Below are 18,067 nucleotides of genomic sequence, written 5' to 3'. Positions count from 1 at the left end.
GTTAATTATTACTTTTTGTGTGTGCAGCTTTGGGCTCATCCCATAATTTTTTTTACATATAGTATTATCGTGAATTATTGTTAGTCTACATTTTAAATTTCCATGTTAGCTCAAGATTTTTAATAGTCCCCCATCCAACCAGATTTCTTTTTTTTTTTTTGCAAACTTGTTCTTAATTTCTAGTTTTATACTGAAGTGCTATTAAATAAATGAAAATTCATAAGTCATGTTTTGTGAAAACTGGCAGTGATTCTATTTTGACATTTAACCTAAAGAAACACAGTAGAGCAAAGATAATTTCTTCAACAGGATTATAGCATGCATTTTTCAAGATTCTTGATTTTTTTCTCAAAGCTTTTATAAATGTACACTGAGATATTTTCCCTGCAACATCTATGCAAAGAAAAAACTCACACTAAACATAATAAGGTTAAATTTATTAGTTGTAGCCTTAAGCCTGTAAAAATAGTGTTTGATCAACTAAGGTCTAGAACTCAGCCCATTAGCAGGGGTGATCCAAACGAAAATCACGTAACAGTTGGGCAAAGTGGCTCACCCCTGGTAATCCCAGCACTTTGGAAGGCTGAGGCAGGTGGATCACTTGAGGTCAGTAGTTTGAGACCAGCCTGGACAACATGGTGAAACCCCATCTCTACTAAAAATACAAAAAAATTAGGTGAATGTGGTGGTGCATGCCTATAATCCCAGCTACTTGGGAGGCTGAGGTGGGAGGATCGCTTGAACCCAGGAGGTGGAGGTTGCAGTGAGCAAGATCACACCACTACACTCCAGCCTGGGTGACAAAGTGAGACTCCATCTCGAGGCGGTGGTGGGGAAGGGGAGAATCACATAGCAGAAGGTCCAACTCAATCCTTTCTTACTCTAATTTTTTCTTAAGAAGTCACCCTCACTCATAAATCAGTGAGGAGGGCAGGATGTCTCAGTGACTTCTTGTCTCCTGTATTAATTTAGAAGTTCATTTAAAAAAAGTATAAAATGAAATGTTGGTTAATTATCTCCCATAATATACAAATAAAGGCCAAATGGTAACTGCTACTCCTGCTCTACCCCCATGTCCCCAGTACGACAGATACCTGATTCGATCACTTGTCCCACTGTAACCCCAGCGGCTCTCTACTTGCTGGAATCTATTGATGCAGCATTCCTTTCCTCTGAGGCAGCATCTTGGTCGGTCAATGTATTCAACTCGGGGTTTAGGATTGACAGTAAAATGAAGAAAGAGGTTTACTACTTCACGATCTGACAAAATTCCAGATTGAGCAGGACCTGTGGAAATAAAAACATAAACCTAAAAAAAAGCAATTTGATTTCAATTCCTAACTTTGGAATACTCCACTTAATGTAAATTCAAATCTGAAGGATGTAATTTAAAAATAGGGAGAAAAGTCTTAGCATATATAATTTTTGCATCTATTTTAAAGTTTTGATAAATCTATCTGAGGTTAATTAAACACATTAAAATGTTAAAAATATTAATTAGTCAAAACTTAGATCCAGGAATAAATGCTGTTCCTTATAAAAGTGCTAGGAGGATTCCTTTCTCACCTTATACAAAAATCAACTCAAGAAGGATCAAAGACTTAAATCTAAGAAACCGTAAAAATTCTAGAAGATGGCATCAGGAAAACTCTTCAAGATACTGGCTTAGGCAAAGAATTCACAACTAAGAACCCCAAAGCAAATGCAACAAAAACAAATACATGGATTTATTTGTTTTTAAATAAATCTATTTTTTGGATTTATTTAAAACCCCAAAAAGCTAATTAAACTAAAAAGCTTCTGCACAACAAAAGAAATAATCAGCAGAGTAAACAGACAATCTCCAGAGTAGGGGAACATATTTGCAAACTATGCATCCAACAAAGGACTAATATCTAGAATCTACAACTCAAACAAGTCAGCAAGAAAAAAAAAACAAATAATCCCTGCACAAAGTGGGTGAAGGACATGAAGAGACAATTCTCAAAAGAAGATATACAAGCAGTCAACAAACATACGAAAAATATTCATCACTAATTATCATGGAAATGCAAATTAAATCCGAAATAAGATACCACCTTACTATTGCAAAAATGGTCATAATTTAAAAATAAAAGAATAATAGATGTTGGCATGGATGTGGTGGAAAGGGAACTCTTTTAAACTGCTGGTGGGAACGTAAACTAGAACAACCACTATGGAAAAAAGTATGCAGATTTCTTTTTTTTTTTTTTTTTTTTGAGATGGAGTTTCTGTCTTGTTAGCCAGGCTGGAGTGCAATGGCGCGATCTTGGCTCACCGCAACCTCCGCCTCCTGGGTTCAGGCAATTCTCCTGCCTCAGCCTCCTGAGCAGCTGGGATTACAGGCACGTGCCACCATGCCCAGCTAATTTTTTTTGTATTTTAGTAGAGACGGGGTTTCACCATGTTGACCAGGATGGTCGCGATCTCTTGACCTCGTGATCCACCCACCTCGGCCTCCCAAAGTGCTGGGATTACAGGCTTGAGCCACCGCACCCAGCCCAGATTTCTTAAAAAACTAAAAGTAGAACTACCATTTGATACAGCAATTCCACTACGGCAGGCGTCCCCAAACTGCGGCCCCCTGAGGCCATTTATCCGGCCCCGCTGCACTTCAGGAAGGGGCACCTCCTTCATTGGTGGTCAGTGAGAGGAGCACAGTATGTGGCAGCCCTCCAATGGTCTGAGGGACAGTGAACTGGCCCCCTGTATAAAAAGTTTGGGGATATCTACCCAAAGGAAAATTAAGTCATTACGTGAAAAAGATACTTGCATGTACATGTTTATAGCAGTACTATTTGCAATTGCAAAAATATGGAGCCATTCTAAATGCCCATCAACCAACGAGCGGATGAAGAAAATGTGGTATATATACACCATGGAATACTACTCAGCCATAAAATGGAATGAAATAATGGCCTTTGCAGCAACTTGGATGGACCTGGAAGCCATTATTCTAGGTAAAGTAATTCAGGAATGGAAAACCAAATATCGTATGGTCTCACTTATAAGTGGGAGCTAAGAAGCTGTGAGGAGGCAAAGGCATACTGATATAATAAACTTTGGGGACTTGGTGGGGAAGAGTGGGAAGGAGGTAAGTAATAAAAGCCTACATGTTGGGTACATGTACACTGCTCAGCTGATCGGTGCACCGAAATCTCAGAAATCACCACTAAGAAACTTACCCATGTAACCAAAAACCACCTGTTCCTCAAAAACTATTGAAATAAAAATTTATATATAAAAAAGATGACAGGAAATCCCTTCCAAAGCCAGTAAAAGCAGTCTAAAAATAAGACTGCAAAACAGAAACAGAAATTTGGTTTAGGAAGTCTTAATTCAGATTTTTTTTGTTTTGTTTTTTGAGACAGAGTCTCCATCTGTTGCCTAGGCTGGAGTACAGTGGTGCGATCTTGGCTAACTGAAACCTCTGCCTCCTGGGTTCAAGCAATTCTCCTGCCTCAGCTTTCCTAGTGGCTGGGACTATAGGTGTGCACCACCATGCCTGGCTAATTTTTGTATTTTGAGTAGATACGGAGTTTCACCATGTTGGCCAGACTGGTCTCAAACTCCTGACCTCAAGTGATCTGCCTGCCTTGGCCTCCCAAAGTGCTGGGATTACAGGCGTGAGCCACCTCATCTTGCCCATAATTCAGACTTTAATGTAAACTGCTCCCTCAATTTAAAAATATTAAATTTTAAAAGTTTTAATATCACATACAAAATTATGTCACCCTGCCAGATCTGGCTGGCCCAAGTTTCATTGTTTGCAACCTCTGGATAAGGAAAGATTACAAAGTAAAAAAATATGTAATTACAACTTAAAATCTGCACCTTAGCAAAAAAGAACAGAATGGAAACTACGTAAGATCAAAAGAGATGGAGATGAAAACTCATATAACATTCTGAGAATGATGAGAACTAGGGAAAAAATATTAAAATGTTAAGGTGATTAAAATGATGATAAAGAGCAGAGACCAACATATAGGTAATAAGTGGTCCTGAAGAACTGACAATAAGAAAATTTCCTTAGTTGAAAAAAAAGGTCTTCAGATAATGCAAACCATGTTCAGATGTGTACGCATGTACCTACCTAAAAGAAGGAAAACAAGATACACTACAGTTAAGAGGGGTAATCAAAATAAAGAACTCAAGAATGTATGTTAGATAAAAAAGATACACCAAGGCACATCATAATAAAACTGCTAAAGAAACAAAACAAAACAGAACGCAAAGATAATGTGACATCTTAAAAGCACCGGCAATAAAAGATATATTATTTTTAAAGAAGTAATAGTTACACTTTCAATATTAGAAATCAAAGGAAATAAGGCCAGCCCCAGTGGCTCATGCATGTGATCCAGCACTTTGGGAGGCTGAGTGGATGGATCACTTGAAGTCAGGAGTTTGAGACAAGCCTGGCTAACATGGTGAAACCCCGTGTCTACTAAAAATACAGAAATTAGTCGGGCGTGGTGGTGGGTGCCTGTAATCCCAGCTACTTGGGAGGCTCAAGCAGGACAATCACTTCAACCTGGCAGGTGGAGGTCGCAATGAGATAAAATTGTGCCACTGCACTCTAGCCTGGGTGACAGAATAAGACTCTCAGAAAAAAAAAAGAAAGAAAGAAAGAAAAGGAATAGAATTGCATTCAAATGACAGATGAGAATAACTGCCAACATTAAGCTTCCTACCCAGGGAAACATCCTTCAAAAAGAAGGTAAGCTGGGCTCAGTGGTATGCCCCACTAGTCTCAGCTAATCAGGAGGCTGGGGTGGAAGGATGGTTTGAGGTTAGAAGTTTGAGGCTGTGAAGAGCTACTGCATTCCAGCCACAGGAACATAGCAGGGCCCCATCTCTTTAAAAAACAATAATAATAATAAGATAAAGATGTTTTTGACAAAAGAAAAAAATAAGAGTTGAAAGAATCTGGTTAGTATCCTACCTGTTCTAAAAGAAATACTGTAGGGAATTCTTCAAGCTGACAGAAATGATCCCAGATAGAAGCATGGGATCAGAAAAACAATGAAGAGTACCAAAAAGGCAAATATACAGGCAAATCAAAATGATTACTGACTTAAGAAAATGATGTTTTGTGGGCTTTATAACATATGAAAAATTAAAATACATGACATAGTAGCACCAAAGGCTAGAGAAAGTTAAATGTAGCAAAAGTATCAATAATGCCTTTATATTGTATGGAAAATTTTAATTTAAAATTTTTACTTTTATTATTATTTTTTTTTTTTGAAAAATAGTCTCACTGTTACCCAGGTATAGAGTGCAGTAGTATGATCACAGCTCACTTCAACCTTGATTGAACTTGTGGGCTGAAGTGATCCTCCCACCTCAGCCCCGTGGGTAGTTGGGACTACAGGCATGTGACACCACTCCAGGCTTATTTGAAAATCTGTTTTTAGTAAAACCAGGGTTTCACCATTTTGCCAAGGCTGGTCTTGAACTAGACTCAAACAATCCACCTGCCTCAGCTTCCCAAAGTGCTGGGACTAAAGGTGTGAGTCACTGTGCCTCGCCTAAAAATTTTAATTTTTAAGATTTAATTTGAAAATCAGTAAGGATATATTCTTTGAATAATAAGGACATCCCACTAAAATAACAATAAAAGAATGTTTAATATAAGAGGCTGAGGTGGGAGGATCACCTGAACCCAGGAGAATGAGGCTACTGTGAGCTGAGATCATGCCCCTGCATTCTAGCCTGGGTGACAGAGGAGACACTGTCTACAAAAGAGAAAAAGAAGAAGAAGAAAATAAAGTTTAATAACATAGTAATTTTATTAAGTATAAAGTGAATCAAATATTCCAAATAAAAGGCAAAGTCTCTCAGACTGAATTTTTAAAAAATAAAGCTTACGGCCGGGCGCGGTGGCTCAAGCCTGTAATCCCAGCACTTTGGGAGGCCGAGGCGGGTGGATCACGAGGTCGAGACATCGAGACCATCCTGGTCAACATGGTGAAACCCCGTCTCTACTAAAAATACAAAAAACTAGCTAGGCATGGTGGCGCGTGCCTGTAATGCCAGCTACTCAGGAGGCTGAGGCCGGAGAATTGCCTGAGCCCAGGAGGCGGAGGTTGCGGTGAGCCGAGATCGCGCCATTGCACTCCAGCCTGGGTAACAAGAGCGAAAACTCGGTCTCAAAAAAAAAAAAAAAGCTTACAAGAGACATAGTCAAAATAATGTAAGGCTAAAAGTAAAAGGATGAGAAAAGATAAAGTATTTTTAAAACCTTGAGAAACTATACCAATATCACACAAAGACTTTAAAACAAGAAGTTTAGGCTGGGTGTGGTGGGTCAGACCGTAATCCCAGAATTTTGGGAGGCTGAGGTGAGCAGATTACTTGAGGCCAATAGTTCAAGATCAGCCTGGCCAACATGGTAAAACCCCATCTCAACTAAAAATACAAAATTTAGCAAGGCATGGTGGTGCATGCCTGTAGTTCCCCACTACTAAGGAGACTGAGGCATGAGAAGGGCTTGAACCCAGGAGGTAGAAGTTGCAGTGAGCCAAGATGGGTGACATAGTGAGACTCTGTCTCAAAAAAAAAAAAAAAATCAAAAAACAAAAACTCCTTTAATTAAAGTGGGATACATAAAGTAAAGACAAAGAAGTGAATTCAATTAAAAAAGATAATCCTAAATTTGAATGCACCTAATGATACAGTCTCAAAATGGAAAAAAAAAAACTGATGGAACCAAAAGGAAACACAATCTCAATCATACCCTGAGATTTTTTTTTTGAGACCGAGTTTCGCTCTTGTTGCTCAAGCTGGAGTAAAACAGCGCAATCTGAGCTCACTGCAACCTCCACCTCCCAGGTTCAAGTGATTCTGTCTCAGTCTCCCCAGTAGATGGGATTACAGGCATGTGACACCAGGCCAGGCTAATTTTTTGTATTTTTAGTAGAAATGGGGTTTCACCATGTTAACCAGGCTGTTCTCAACCTCCTGACCTCAGGTGATCTGCCCACCTCAGCCTCTCAAAGTGCTGGGATTACAGGCATGAGTCGCGGTGCCCGGCCCGAGATTTTACTCTACCTCTTTCAGTAACTGATAGAACAAACAAAATCGATATATACACAGAAAATTTGAACATCATTAGTATATATTCCTTTCATAGACAGAGTATTCAATTGTTAAACATAGAGGACTATTCAGGTTTTTCTGCACATAACAAATAAGAATATATTCTTCTCAAGTATACATGGATATTAATATTACCATATAGACCAGGCGTGGTGGCTCACGCCTGTAATTCTAGCACTTTGGGAGGCCGAGGCAGGTGGATCACCTGAAGTCCAGAGTTCGAGATCAGCCTGGCCAGCATGGTGAAACCCTGCCTCTACTAAAAACACAAAAATTAGCCAGGTATGGCAGTGTATGCCTGTAATCGCAGCTACTCAGAGGCTGAGGCAGGAGAATCACTGGAACCTGGGAGGTGGAGATTACAGTGAGCCGAGATCGCGCCACTGTACCCCAGCCTGGGTGACAGAGTGAGACACTGTCTCAAAATAAATAAATAAATAAAAATAATAAAACTACTATATGCCAGGCCAAAATAGATATCAACAAATTTCAAAGGGCTGAAATGATATGGAATGTATTTTCTGACTATACTGGAATTAAGCCAGAGAAGTCAGCAAGAGCAAGATAAGAAGAAATCCCAAATATTTGGAAATTGAGTTATCGATTTATAACCTGAGTCAAAGAAAAAAATCAAAAATTAGAAATTTTTAATTGAATGATAATGAAATAAAAAATTGTTGGGGGGTAAAAGATGCTGAGAGAAAAAATTAAATCTTAAATCTATGCATTCTAAAAGAATATAGGCTGACAATCTAAGTATCTCAAAAAGTCACAAACACTACTAAAATAAATAATCCCAGCAAATTAAAATCAAAGAAAGGAAAGGAAGAAAGTAATAAAGAAAAAGGCAGAAAGTAATGAAATGGAAAACATACTACAACAGAGAAAATTAATAAAGCTAGAATTTGGTTCCTGGAGAAAATTAATAATACAAACTCCTGAACACTAGGGGAAAAAAAAGAAAATATTCCTAACTTTTATATGAGGATAATCTTGACAATTTCATTGCAAGTAAAAAATAGATAGACTAATTTCTCTCATTCGGTAGTCATAAAATACTAAAATATTTCAGCAAATTAAATCCGGTAATATATAAAAAGGATAATGCATAACAACCAAATCTGATTTATATAAGGAATCTAAAATAGGTTTAAATTGGAAAATCAATTAATGTCATTCACTATATTCACAGAATAAGAGGGAAAACTGTATCATTACCTCAATAAAAGTAGAATAAAAATAACCTGATTCCTCCAAAAGAAAGCAAGAAATGAAAAAAAGAAACAAAAAGCAGATGTGACAAGTGGAAAACAAATTGCAAGATGGTAAACATAAACCCAAATATATCTGTAATTACATTAAATGCAAGTCAACCAAATAGTTCTGATAAAAGATAAAGTCTGTCAGATTGGATTAAAAAATTATTGGCATACTCAACATCATTAATCATCCATGATATAAAATTTAAAACAACAATGAAATACATCCTCACACCCACACAAATGGCTAAAACTACAAAAATTAACAATACCAAGTATTGGAGAGGATGTGGGCAACCAGAATAAGGTCTTATGTCTCTTCACTTTGCTGATGAGTGTAAACTGTTACAACCACTTTGGGGAACCACTTGGCAGACGGGCAGGATCTACCAATGCCGACCATATGCACACTCTCTATATAAAGAATCAATATGAGATAAACCAGTTAAAAAAAATTTTCAACACACCAACAGAACAACAAAAGACATGGATAATATTAAGGAAAATAAAATGGCCAATAAGCATAATGAAATACAATTCAGCCAGACACACTGGCTAAGAGGCTAAGACAGAAGAATCCCTTGAGCCCAGAAGCTCATGGCCAGCCTGAGCAACATAGCAAGATCTCATTTCTAAACTAAAATAAAACCGAAAAATAAAAAGAAATGCAATTCAAAACAATCACAAAATAGTGTTAAAAACAAAAACCATATGATTGTCTTAATAGACATGGTAAAAGCTTTTTGTAAACTCCAACATCTCTTCATGAAAAAATCCTCAACAAACTAGGCATCAAAAGAATATCCCCAAAATAACAAGAGCCGTCTACGACAAATTAACAGCCAATACCACTCCTATTCAACACAGTACTGGCAGTCCTAGCCAGAGCAATTAGGAAAGAAAAAGAAAGAAAAAGGCACCCAAATAAGAAAAAAAAAAGAGTCAAACTATCTTTCTTCACAGACAATATGCTTCTACATCTAGAAAATCCTAAAGATTCCATCAGGCTGGGCACAGTGGCTCACGCCTGTAATCCCAGCACTTTGGGAGGCAGAGGCAGGGCAAATCACCCGAGGTAGGAGTTTGAGACCAGCCTGACCAACATAGTGAAACATGTCTCTACTAAAAATACAAAAATTAGCTGGGCATGGTGGCGGGAGCCTGTAATCCCAGCTACTCTGGAGACTGAGACAAGAGAATCACTTGAACCCGGGAGGCAAAGGCTGCAGTGAGTCAAGATTGAACCACTGCATTCTAGCCTGGACAACAAAGAGCAAAACTCTGTCTAAAAAAGAAAAAAGAAAAAATTCCACCAAAGGGTCCTGGAACTGATAGACAACTTCGGTAAAGCCTCAGAATATAAAATTAATGTACAAAAATCAGCAGCACTTCTATACACCAATAATGTTCAAGCTGAGAGCTAAATCAAGAATGCAATCCATTTACCATGGCCACACAAAAAATAAAATACCTAGAAATAAATCTAACCAAGATGTATTTCTACCAGATATTTTTACATCCATACATCTCGGTTAGATGTATTTTTACCAAGTAAAATATCTTTACAAGGAGAATTATAAAACACTACTGAAAGAAATCACAGATGACACAACAAATGGAAAGACATTCCATAATCATGGATTAGAAAAATCAGTATCATTCAAATGGCCATACTGCCCAAAGCAATCTACAGATTTAATGCTATTTCTATCAAACTACCAACATCATTTTTCACAGAACTAGAAAAATATTCTAAAATTCACATGGAACAACAACAACAAAAGTCTGAATAGCCAAAGCAATTCTCAGCAGAAAGTACAAAACTGGAGGCATCACATTACCATTGGACTTCAAACTATACCATAAGGCTACAGTAACCAAAACAGCATGGTACTTACTGGTACAAAAACAGACACATATACCAACGACACAGAAAAGAGAATCCAGAAATAAAGCTGCAGAACTACTGCCATCTGATCTTTGACAAAGCTGACAAAAATAAGCAATGGGGAAATATCTCTCTATTCAAGTATCTCTCTATTCAAGGGTGCTGGGATAGCTGGCTAGCCTTATGCTGAAGAATGAAACTTGACCCCTACTTTTCACCATACACAAAAATTAACTCAAGATGGAGGAATAAAGATTTAAAGTAAGACCTCAAACTATAAGAATCCTAGAAGAAAACCTAGAAAACACCACTGTGGACATCGGCCTTGGGAGAGAATTTTTTCTCTCCTCAAGTCCTCAAAAGCAATTGCAACAAAAACAAAAACTGACAAGTAGGACCTAACTAAACTAAAGAGCTTCTGCACAGTAAAAGAAACTATCAACAGAACAAATGGACAACCTATAAAATGGGAGAAAATATTTGCAAACTATGCATTTGATAAAGGTCTCATATCCAGGATCTATAGGGAACTTAACCAATTCAATAAGAAAAAAAAACTCAGGCTGGGCGAAGTGACTCATGCCTGTAATCCCAGCACTTTGGAAGGTCAAGATGACCAGCCTGGCTAACACGGTGAAACCCTGTCCCTACTAAAAATACAAAAATCAGCTGGGCGTGGTGGCATGAGCCTGTAGTCCCAGCTACTCAGGAGGCTGAGGCAAGAGGACTGCTTAAACTCAGGAGGTGGATGTTGCAGTGAGCCAAGATCATGCCATTGCACTCCAGCCTGGTGACAGAGTGAGACTCCATCTCAAAAAACTAAACAAAATGAAACAAAAAACCCTCATGAAAAGTGGGCAAAAAAATATGAACAGACATTTCTCAAAAGAACACATACGAGCAGCCAACAAACATGAAAAAAATGCTCAACATCACTAATCATCAGAGAAATGCAAATCAAAACCACAAAGAGATACCATCTCACACTCCTCAGAATGCCTATCAGAGTAAAAAAAAAAAAACAGTTGCTGGCGAGGCTGCAGAGAAAAGGGAATGCTTATTCACTGATGGTGGGAATGTAGATAAGTTTAGTCACTGTGGGAAACAGTTTGAGATTTCTCAAAGAACTCACAACACCAAGGTCAGGTACAGTGGGTCATGTCTGTTATCCCAGCACTTTGGGAGGCCAAGGCAGGTGGATCACTTCAGGTCAAGGGCTTGAGACCAGCCTGCCCAACGTGGTGAAACCCTATCTCTACCAAATATTGGCTGGGTATGGTGGTGGGCGTCTGTAGTTCCAGTTACTCGGGAGGCTGAGGTGGGAGAGGTAGGAGTTGCAGTGAGCTGAGATTGTACCGCTCCACTCCAGCCTGGGTGACAAGAGTGAGGCTGTTTCAAAAAAGAAAAAAAAAACTTAGAACTACCAGTCAACTCAGCAATCCCAATCCCATCACTGGGTATATATCTAAAAGAAAATAAATTGTTCCACCAACAGACACATGCACTCATATGTTCATCACAGCACTATTCATAACAGTAAAGACAAGACATGGACTCAACCTAGGTGCCCATCTGTGGTAGACTGGGTAAAGAGAGTATGATTCTCACACACACACACACACACACACACACACACACACACATCACGGAATACTACACAGCCATAAAAAGAACAAAATCATGCCTTTTGCAGCAACATGGATGCAGCTAGAGGCCATTATCCTAAGTGAGCTGATGCAGAAACAGAAAACCAAATACCGTATGTTCTCGCTTGTGGCAGCAATACATCGGATACACATGGACATAAGGGTGGCAACAAAAGCCACTGAGGACTGTTAAAAAGGGGAAGGGAAGAAGGGACAGAAGCGGGAAAGAGTTGAAAAACTAACTACTGGATACTATGCTCACTGTCTGAGTGATGAGATCAATTGTACCACAAACCTCAGCATCACACAATAGGCCCATGAAACAAATCTGCATGTTACCCCCTGAATTTAAAATAAAAGTTGAAATTATTATTTTTTTTGAGACTAAGTCTCACTCTATTGCCATGCTGGAGTACAGTGGCACAATCTTGGCTCACTGCAACCTCCAACTCCCTGGTTCAAGCAATTCTCCTGCCTCAGCCTCCCAAGTAGCTGGGATTACAGGTACGTGCCACCACACCTAGCTAATTTTTGTACTTTTAGTAGAGACAAGGTTTCACCATGTTGGCCAGAATGGTCTTGATCTCCTGACCTCGTGATCCACCCACCTCAGCCTCCTAAAGTGCTGGCATTACAGGTGTGAGCCACCACGCCCAGCCAAGTTGAAATTATTTCAATAATCATGAAGACCAGGGGTAGTGGCTCATGCCTATAATCCCAGCACTTTGGTAGGCTGAGGAGGGCAGATCATCTAAGGTCAGGAGTTCTGAGACCAGCCTGGCCAATATGGTGAAACCCTGTCTCTACTAAAAATACAAAAATTAGCCAGCCTGTGGTGGCACGAACCTGTAATCCCAACTACTCAGGAGGCTGAGGTGGGAGAATTGCTTGAACCCAGGAAGCAGAGGTTGCAGTGAGCTGAGATCGTGCCACTGCACTCCAGCCTGGGTGACAGAGGGAGACCCTATCTCAAAAAAATATAAAAATAAAAATAAATAAAATGATAACGCCAGGTAGATTCAAAAGAAAGAAAAGTCTCAGGATTTTTTTTTTTTTATTTGAGACGGGAGTCTCACTCTGTGGGCTGTAGAGCAATGGCGCACAGGGTGGAATGCAGTGTTGCCCAGGCTGGAGTCCAGTGGTTCATATTTTTTGCCTGCGCAGTTTTCGCTCACTGCAACCTCCGCCTCCTGGGCTCAGGCAATTCTCCCACCTCAACCTGGCCATGATTTAAGAGCAGATAATACTCAATTAAGATATGGGTAATGAAAACTGGTCATAAGTGGTCATGGAGACTCAAAACCAGATCTGTCTGATTTTAATCAGAAGCATCAACCTTAAGAGTCAAATAGAGGCTGGGCATCGTGGCTCACACATGTAATCCCAGCATTTTTGGAGGCTGAGGCAGGAGGATCACTTGAGCCCAGGAGTTCAAGACGAGCCTGGGCAAGATAGTGAAACCCTGTCTCTACAAAAAAAATTTAAAATTAGCTAAGTATGGTAGTGTGCACCTATAGTCCCTACTATTTGGGGGGCTGAGGTGCGATGACTGATTGATCCTGGGAGGTGAAGGCTTTAGTGAAATGTGTTCATGCCACTGCACTCCAGCCTGGGCAACAGAGGGAGACTCTGTCTCAAAAAGAAAAGAAAAGACAGAAAAAGAAAAAGAAAGAAAATAGAGTCAAAAAGATCTGTCATAAGTTGAGGCAAGGCACTCAACCTCTTCCAAACTTCACTTCTCTAACCTATACAAGGTGGGTAACATAATTTTGGAGGGCTTAAATGAAATCATACACATGCATATATGTTTATCATGTGATTAATACTCAATAAATAACAGCTTTTTTTCCTCTCTGGCACAGGGAGACTGATAGACGTTTTTTTTTGTTTTTTTTTTTTTTTGAGATGGAGTCTTGCTGTGTTGCCCAGGCTGGAGTGCAATGGTGTAATCTTGGCTCACCACAATCTCCGTCTCCCAAGTTCAAGTGATTTTCCTGCCTCAGCCTCTCAAGTAGCTGGGATTATAGGAGCCAGTCACCATACCTGAGTACTTTTTGTATTTTTAGTAGAGACAGGGTTTTACCATGTTAGCAAGGCTGGTCTCAAACTCTTGACCTCAAGTGATCCACCTGCCTTGGACTCCCAAAGTACTGGGATTACAGGCGTGAGACACCACAGTCGGCCTTGAGAGACTATTGAAACAGTTTCGAATAGATTTTGGTGAATTTGTACCCTTACCTGCTGCAAATTCCTCAATTGTCATTAGTGGGAACCGGATTAAGGAAAGTGCTTTTCCTAGAACTTTTTGTTTATTTCCAAAAGTCACAGGTAATTGTTGTCTCTGACATTCCGCTTCTGCCCAGCGTACAACAGCTCCAAAAAGTCGACTTTCTCGAATACTGAGTGTGTCTCTTTCTAAAACTGCACAGAGAGTGTCTATGGGAAAAATACAAAATAAATCAAATTAGGAATATTTTGCTCTCTAACCAAGCAATACCAACAGACGTGCTTAGATCTCAACAAAAAGTAGGTTAGACACTTAAAACTACAGGCTTTATACTTTAAAATACTAAAGAATTAAAGGATTTAAATTCCAAAGTGTTCCACAAAAATTGTTTTAACAATCGTTTTGGGCCGGGCGCGGTGGCTCAAGCCTGTAATCCCAACACTTTGGGAGGCCGAGGCGGGTGGATCACGAGGTCGAGAGATCGAGACCATCCTGGTCAACATGGTGAAACCCCGTCTCTACTAAAAATACAAAAAAAATTAGCTGGGCATGGTGGTGCGTGCCTGTAGTCCCAGCTACTCAAGAGGCTGAGGCAGGAGAATTGCCTGAACCCAGGAGGCGGAGGTTGCGGTGAGCCGAGATCGCGCCATTGCACTCCAGCCTGGGTAACAAGAGTGAAACTCCGTCTCAAAAAAAAAAAAATAAAATCGTTTTGTTACTTACCATACATGCAATATTACATACAGTACTCTCCTTATATATTTATGCCATTTGTCAAGTAAACTCAACTATCCAGATTAAGATTAATAAGCCACAGAAAAAGGTTCCAAGTTATTTACATAAATTCTTAAAGTCTACAGATTAAAATTCATTTGTTCATTCAGTAAACATTTGTTATTAAGCACTCACTATGTGCCAGGTACTATTCTAGGCACTGATCTTTTCTTTCTTTTTTTTTTGAGATAGAGTCTGATTCTGTTGCTCAGGCTGGAGCACAGAAGCACAATCTCAGCTCACTGCAACATGTGCCTCTCAGGTTCAAGCAATTCTCCCGCCTCAGCCTTCTGAATAGCTTCGATTAATGGCATGCACCACCATGCCTCACTAATTTTTGTATTTTTTGTAGAGACAGGGTTTCATCCTGTTGGCGAAGCTGGTCTGCCTGCCTTGGCCATCCAAAGTGCTGGGATTACAGGTGTGAGCCACCGCATCCAGCTGGCACTGATAGATCATTGAACAAAAAGTTAAAAATCCCTGCCCTCATAGAGCTTACATTCTAATGAGGAAAAACAGATTAAATAAACATACATAAATTCGAGTATCTTAGATGACATATGTGAGCAGAAATATCAGATTAAGAAGAATCAGAAACGCAGTTTAGAACAGGAAGGAGCCATGTATGCTGGCTCATTTCTATAATCCCAGTACTTTGGGAGGCTGAGACAGGAGCATGGCTTGAGCCCAGGAGTTTCAGGCCACCCTGGGCAATATAGTGAGACCGCATCTCTATAAAACCTTTTTCAGCCGGGCGCGGTGGCTCAAGCCTGTAATCCCAGCACTTTGGGAGGCCGAGGCGGGTGGATCATGAGGTCAAGAGATCAAGACCATCCTGGTCAACATGGTGAAACCCCATCTCTACTAAAAATACAAAAAATTAGCTGGGCGTGGTGGCACGTGCCTGTAATCCCAGCTACTCAGGAGGCTGAGGCAGGAGAATTGCCTGAACCCAGGAGGTGGAGGTTGCGGTGAGCCGAGATCGCGCCATTGCACTCCAGCCTGGGTAACAAGAGTGAAACTCTGTCTCAAAAAAAAAAAAAAAAAAAAACTTTTTCAAAAATTAGCCAGGTACAGTGGCATGCACCTGTAGTCTCAGCTACTCAGGAGGCCGAGGCAGCAGGATCACTTGAATCTGGGAGGTCAAGGCTGCAGTAAGCCATGATGATGCCACCGTACTCCAGCCCAGACAACAGAGTGAGACTATGCCAAAAAAAATAAAATAAAACAGGGTGGTTTAGGCATGCTTCATTTATACCAAGACTTGAAGGAAGTAGGGGAATAAAACAGATACCGAGAGGAAGAGTATTCTAGGACTAAAAGGACAAAGGCTGTCATATGAAAGTGTGCCTGGCATATCTGAGGAATGGTAAGGATGGTCTTGATCTCTTGACCTCGTGATCCACCCGCCTCAGCCTCCCAAAGTGCTGAGATTACAGGCTTGAGCCACCGCGCCCGGCATACTATCCTTTCTTTAAGGCTCATATCAGAACCTCATCTGTCAAAATTTTCTTTTCTTTTCTTTTTTTTTTTTTTTTTTGAGACAGAGTTTCGCTCTTGTTACCCCAGGCTGGAGTGCAATGGCGCGATCTCGGCTCACCGCAACCTCCACCTCCTGGGTTCAGGCAATTCTCCTGCCTCAGCCTCCTGAGTAGCTGGGATTACAGGCACACGCCACCATGCCCAGCTAATTTTTTGTATTTTTAGTAGAGACGGGGTTTCACCATGTTGACCGGGATGGTCTCGATCTCTCGACCTCGTGATCCACCCGCCTCAGCCTCCCAAAGTGCTGGGATTACAGGCTGAGCCACCGCGCCCGGCCCAAAATTTTCTTAACACTACTGCAATGTGAAGTAATCGCTCTATTTTCTGGATTTGCATAGTAATTATTTTCTACATGTCTAATTTAGAAAAGGCAGAAATCACATTTTACCATATGCCCTCTTTTCTTATTTTTTTTAACTTTTAAGTTCAGGGGCACATATGCAGGTTTGTTACATAGGTAAACTTGTGTCATGGGGGTCTGCTGTACAGACTATTTCATCACCTAGTTATTAATGCCTCTCTTCTATTAGTGTTTTAAGTCTTAATTTTCACGTATTTGTTCTTTGATTCTCCAATCAGATGTTTCCTTAACAAGACAACTTGCCTCTTACCCATTTTTATATTTTCTATGGACCATAGAATAATACCACGCATATGGTGAGCATTCAATGAATATTTATTTGATTTGAAATCTTTTAAAAGGCAATGAGATGGTTACGACTTTTAGAAATATTTTCACCAAAACAAAAGAAAGCAAAACTCTTAGACTTCAATTATTTGAGAAAGCCACTAATTTAAAAACAGCTCCTTCTCCAACAAGGCTGACGAGTAAGGCATTAAGTGTACTTAAAACCCAGCAATTTACTTCATAGTGAACTTACCTATATCAATATCAGTAAACCCTTCTGCACTTATTGCATCCATTGTGCTTTTGTCTATTGTATCTAGACAAAGACTAGCAAGCTGAGGTTCATCAAATAATCGAGCCTAAACATATAAAGAGATAGTTATTTAACTTCCATACTTATTTTACCTTCAGGCTGCATATATTCAAAGTCAATATTGTAAACAGTTATAATTGCTAATCATATAAAAATATCTACTTAAAATACAATGATGTCTACATATTCTTAAAAATTTTCATTCTACAATCAGAAATGAAAAGCTAAAAATACAAATGCCCTACTGAGATGAGAACAAATTCACATTACCAATAACAATCCTGTTATTTTTATTTTCATATGCTTATGTGTGTGTGTGTGAGTATGTGTGTATACAGCCTATTTTCTTATACATTACTTATTCTGATCCTTAATGAACCCTTTAGATAAGGCTTATGTTCTTATCCCATTTTCCAGGTGGGGAAACAGGTTTGGAGAGGTACAGTGACTTGCCTAGGAACATCTAGTTGAGTATGTTGGAAAGCTAGTACTTAAATCTTAGTCTTACAGTCTTTTCACTAAACTATAATATCAATTTTCAAGCACAACAATACAAATATCAGATTTTCTCCTTCATTGCCTGTTTTGATTTTGGGGAGAGAATAGAGTACAAGAATGTCTGAGGATAAGAGCTCTGGGAACCTAAGCAAAATTACTTCTAA

The 18,067-nt window shown here is 39.6% G+C and overlaps 1 protein-coding gene across 1 annotated transcript in view; it reads right to left on the bottom strand.

Annotated features, from left to right (window-relative positions):
* Nucleotides 1–18,067, bottom strand: part of BTBD1 (BTB domain containing 1) — a 51,186-nt gene that overhangs the window by 11,772 nt on the left and 21,347 nt on the right. Inside the window, exons 3-5 of the mRNA XM_039480054.2 lie at nt 17,346–17,451; nt 14,157–14,354; nt 1,095–1,287 (exon numbers count right to left, since the gene is read on the bottom strand). Of these exons, the coding sequence (XP_039335988.1) occupies nt 1,095–1,287; nt 14,157–14,354; nt 17,346–17,451 (497 nt within the window). The remainder of the gene's footprint in view (nt 1–1,094; nt 1,288–14,156; nt 14,355–17,345; nt 17,452–18,067) is intronic.

Source organism: Saimiri boliviensis, chromosome 5 (genome assembly GCF_048565385.1).
Source record: "Saimiri boliviensis isolate mSaiBol1 chromosome 5, mSaiBol1.pri, whole genome shotgun sequence".
Taxonomy (NCBI): domain Eukaryota; kingdom Metazoa; phylum Chordata; class Mammalia; order Primates; family Cebidae; genus Saimiri; species Saimiri boliviensis.
Note: the sequence above shows the minus strand (reverse complement) of the source record. Positions and strands in the feature narration are given on the sequence as shown.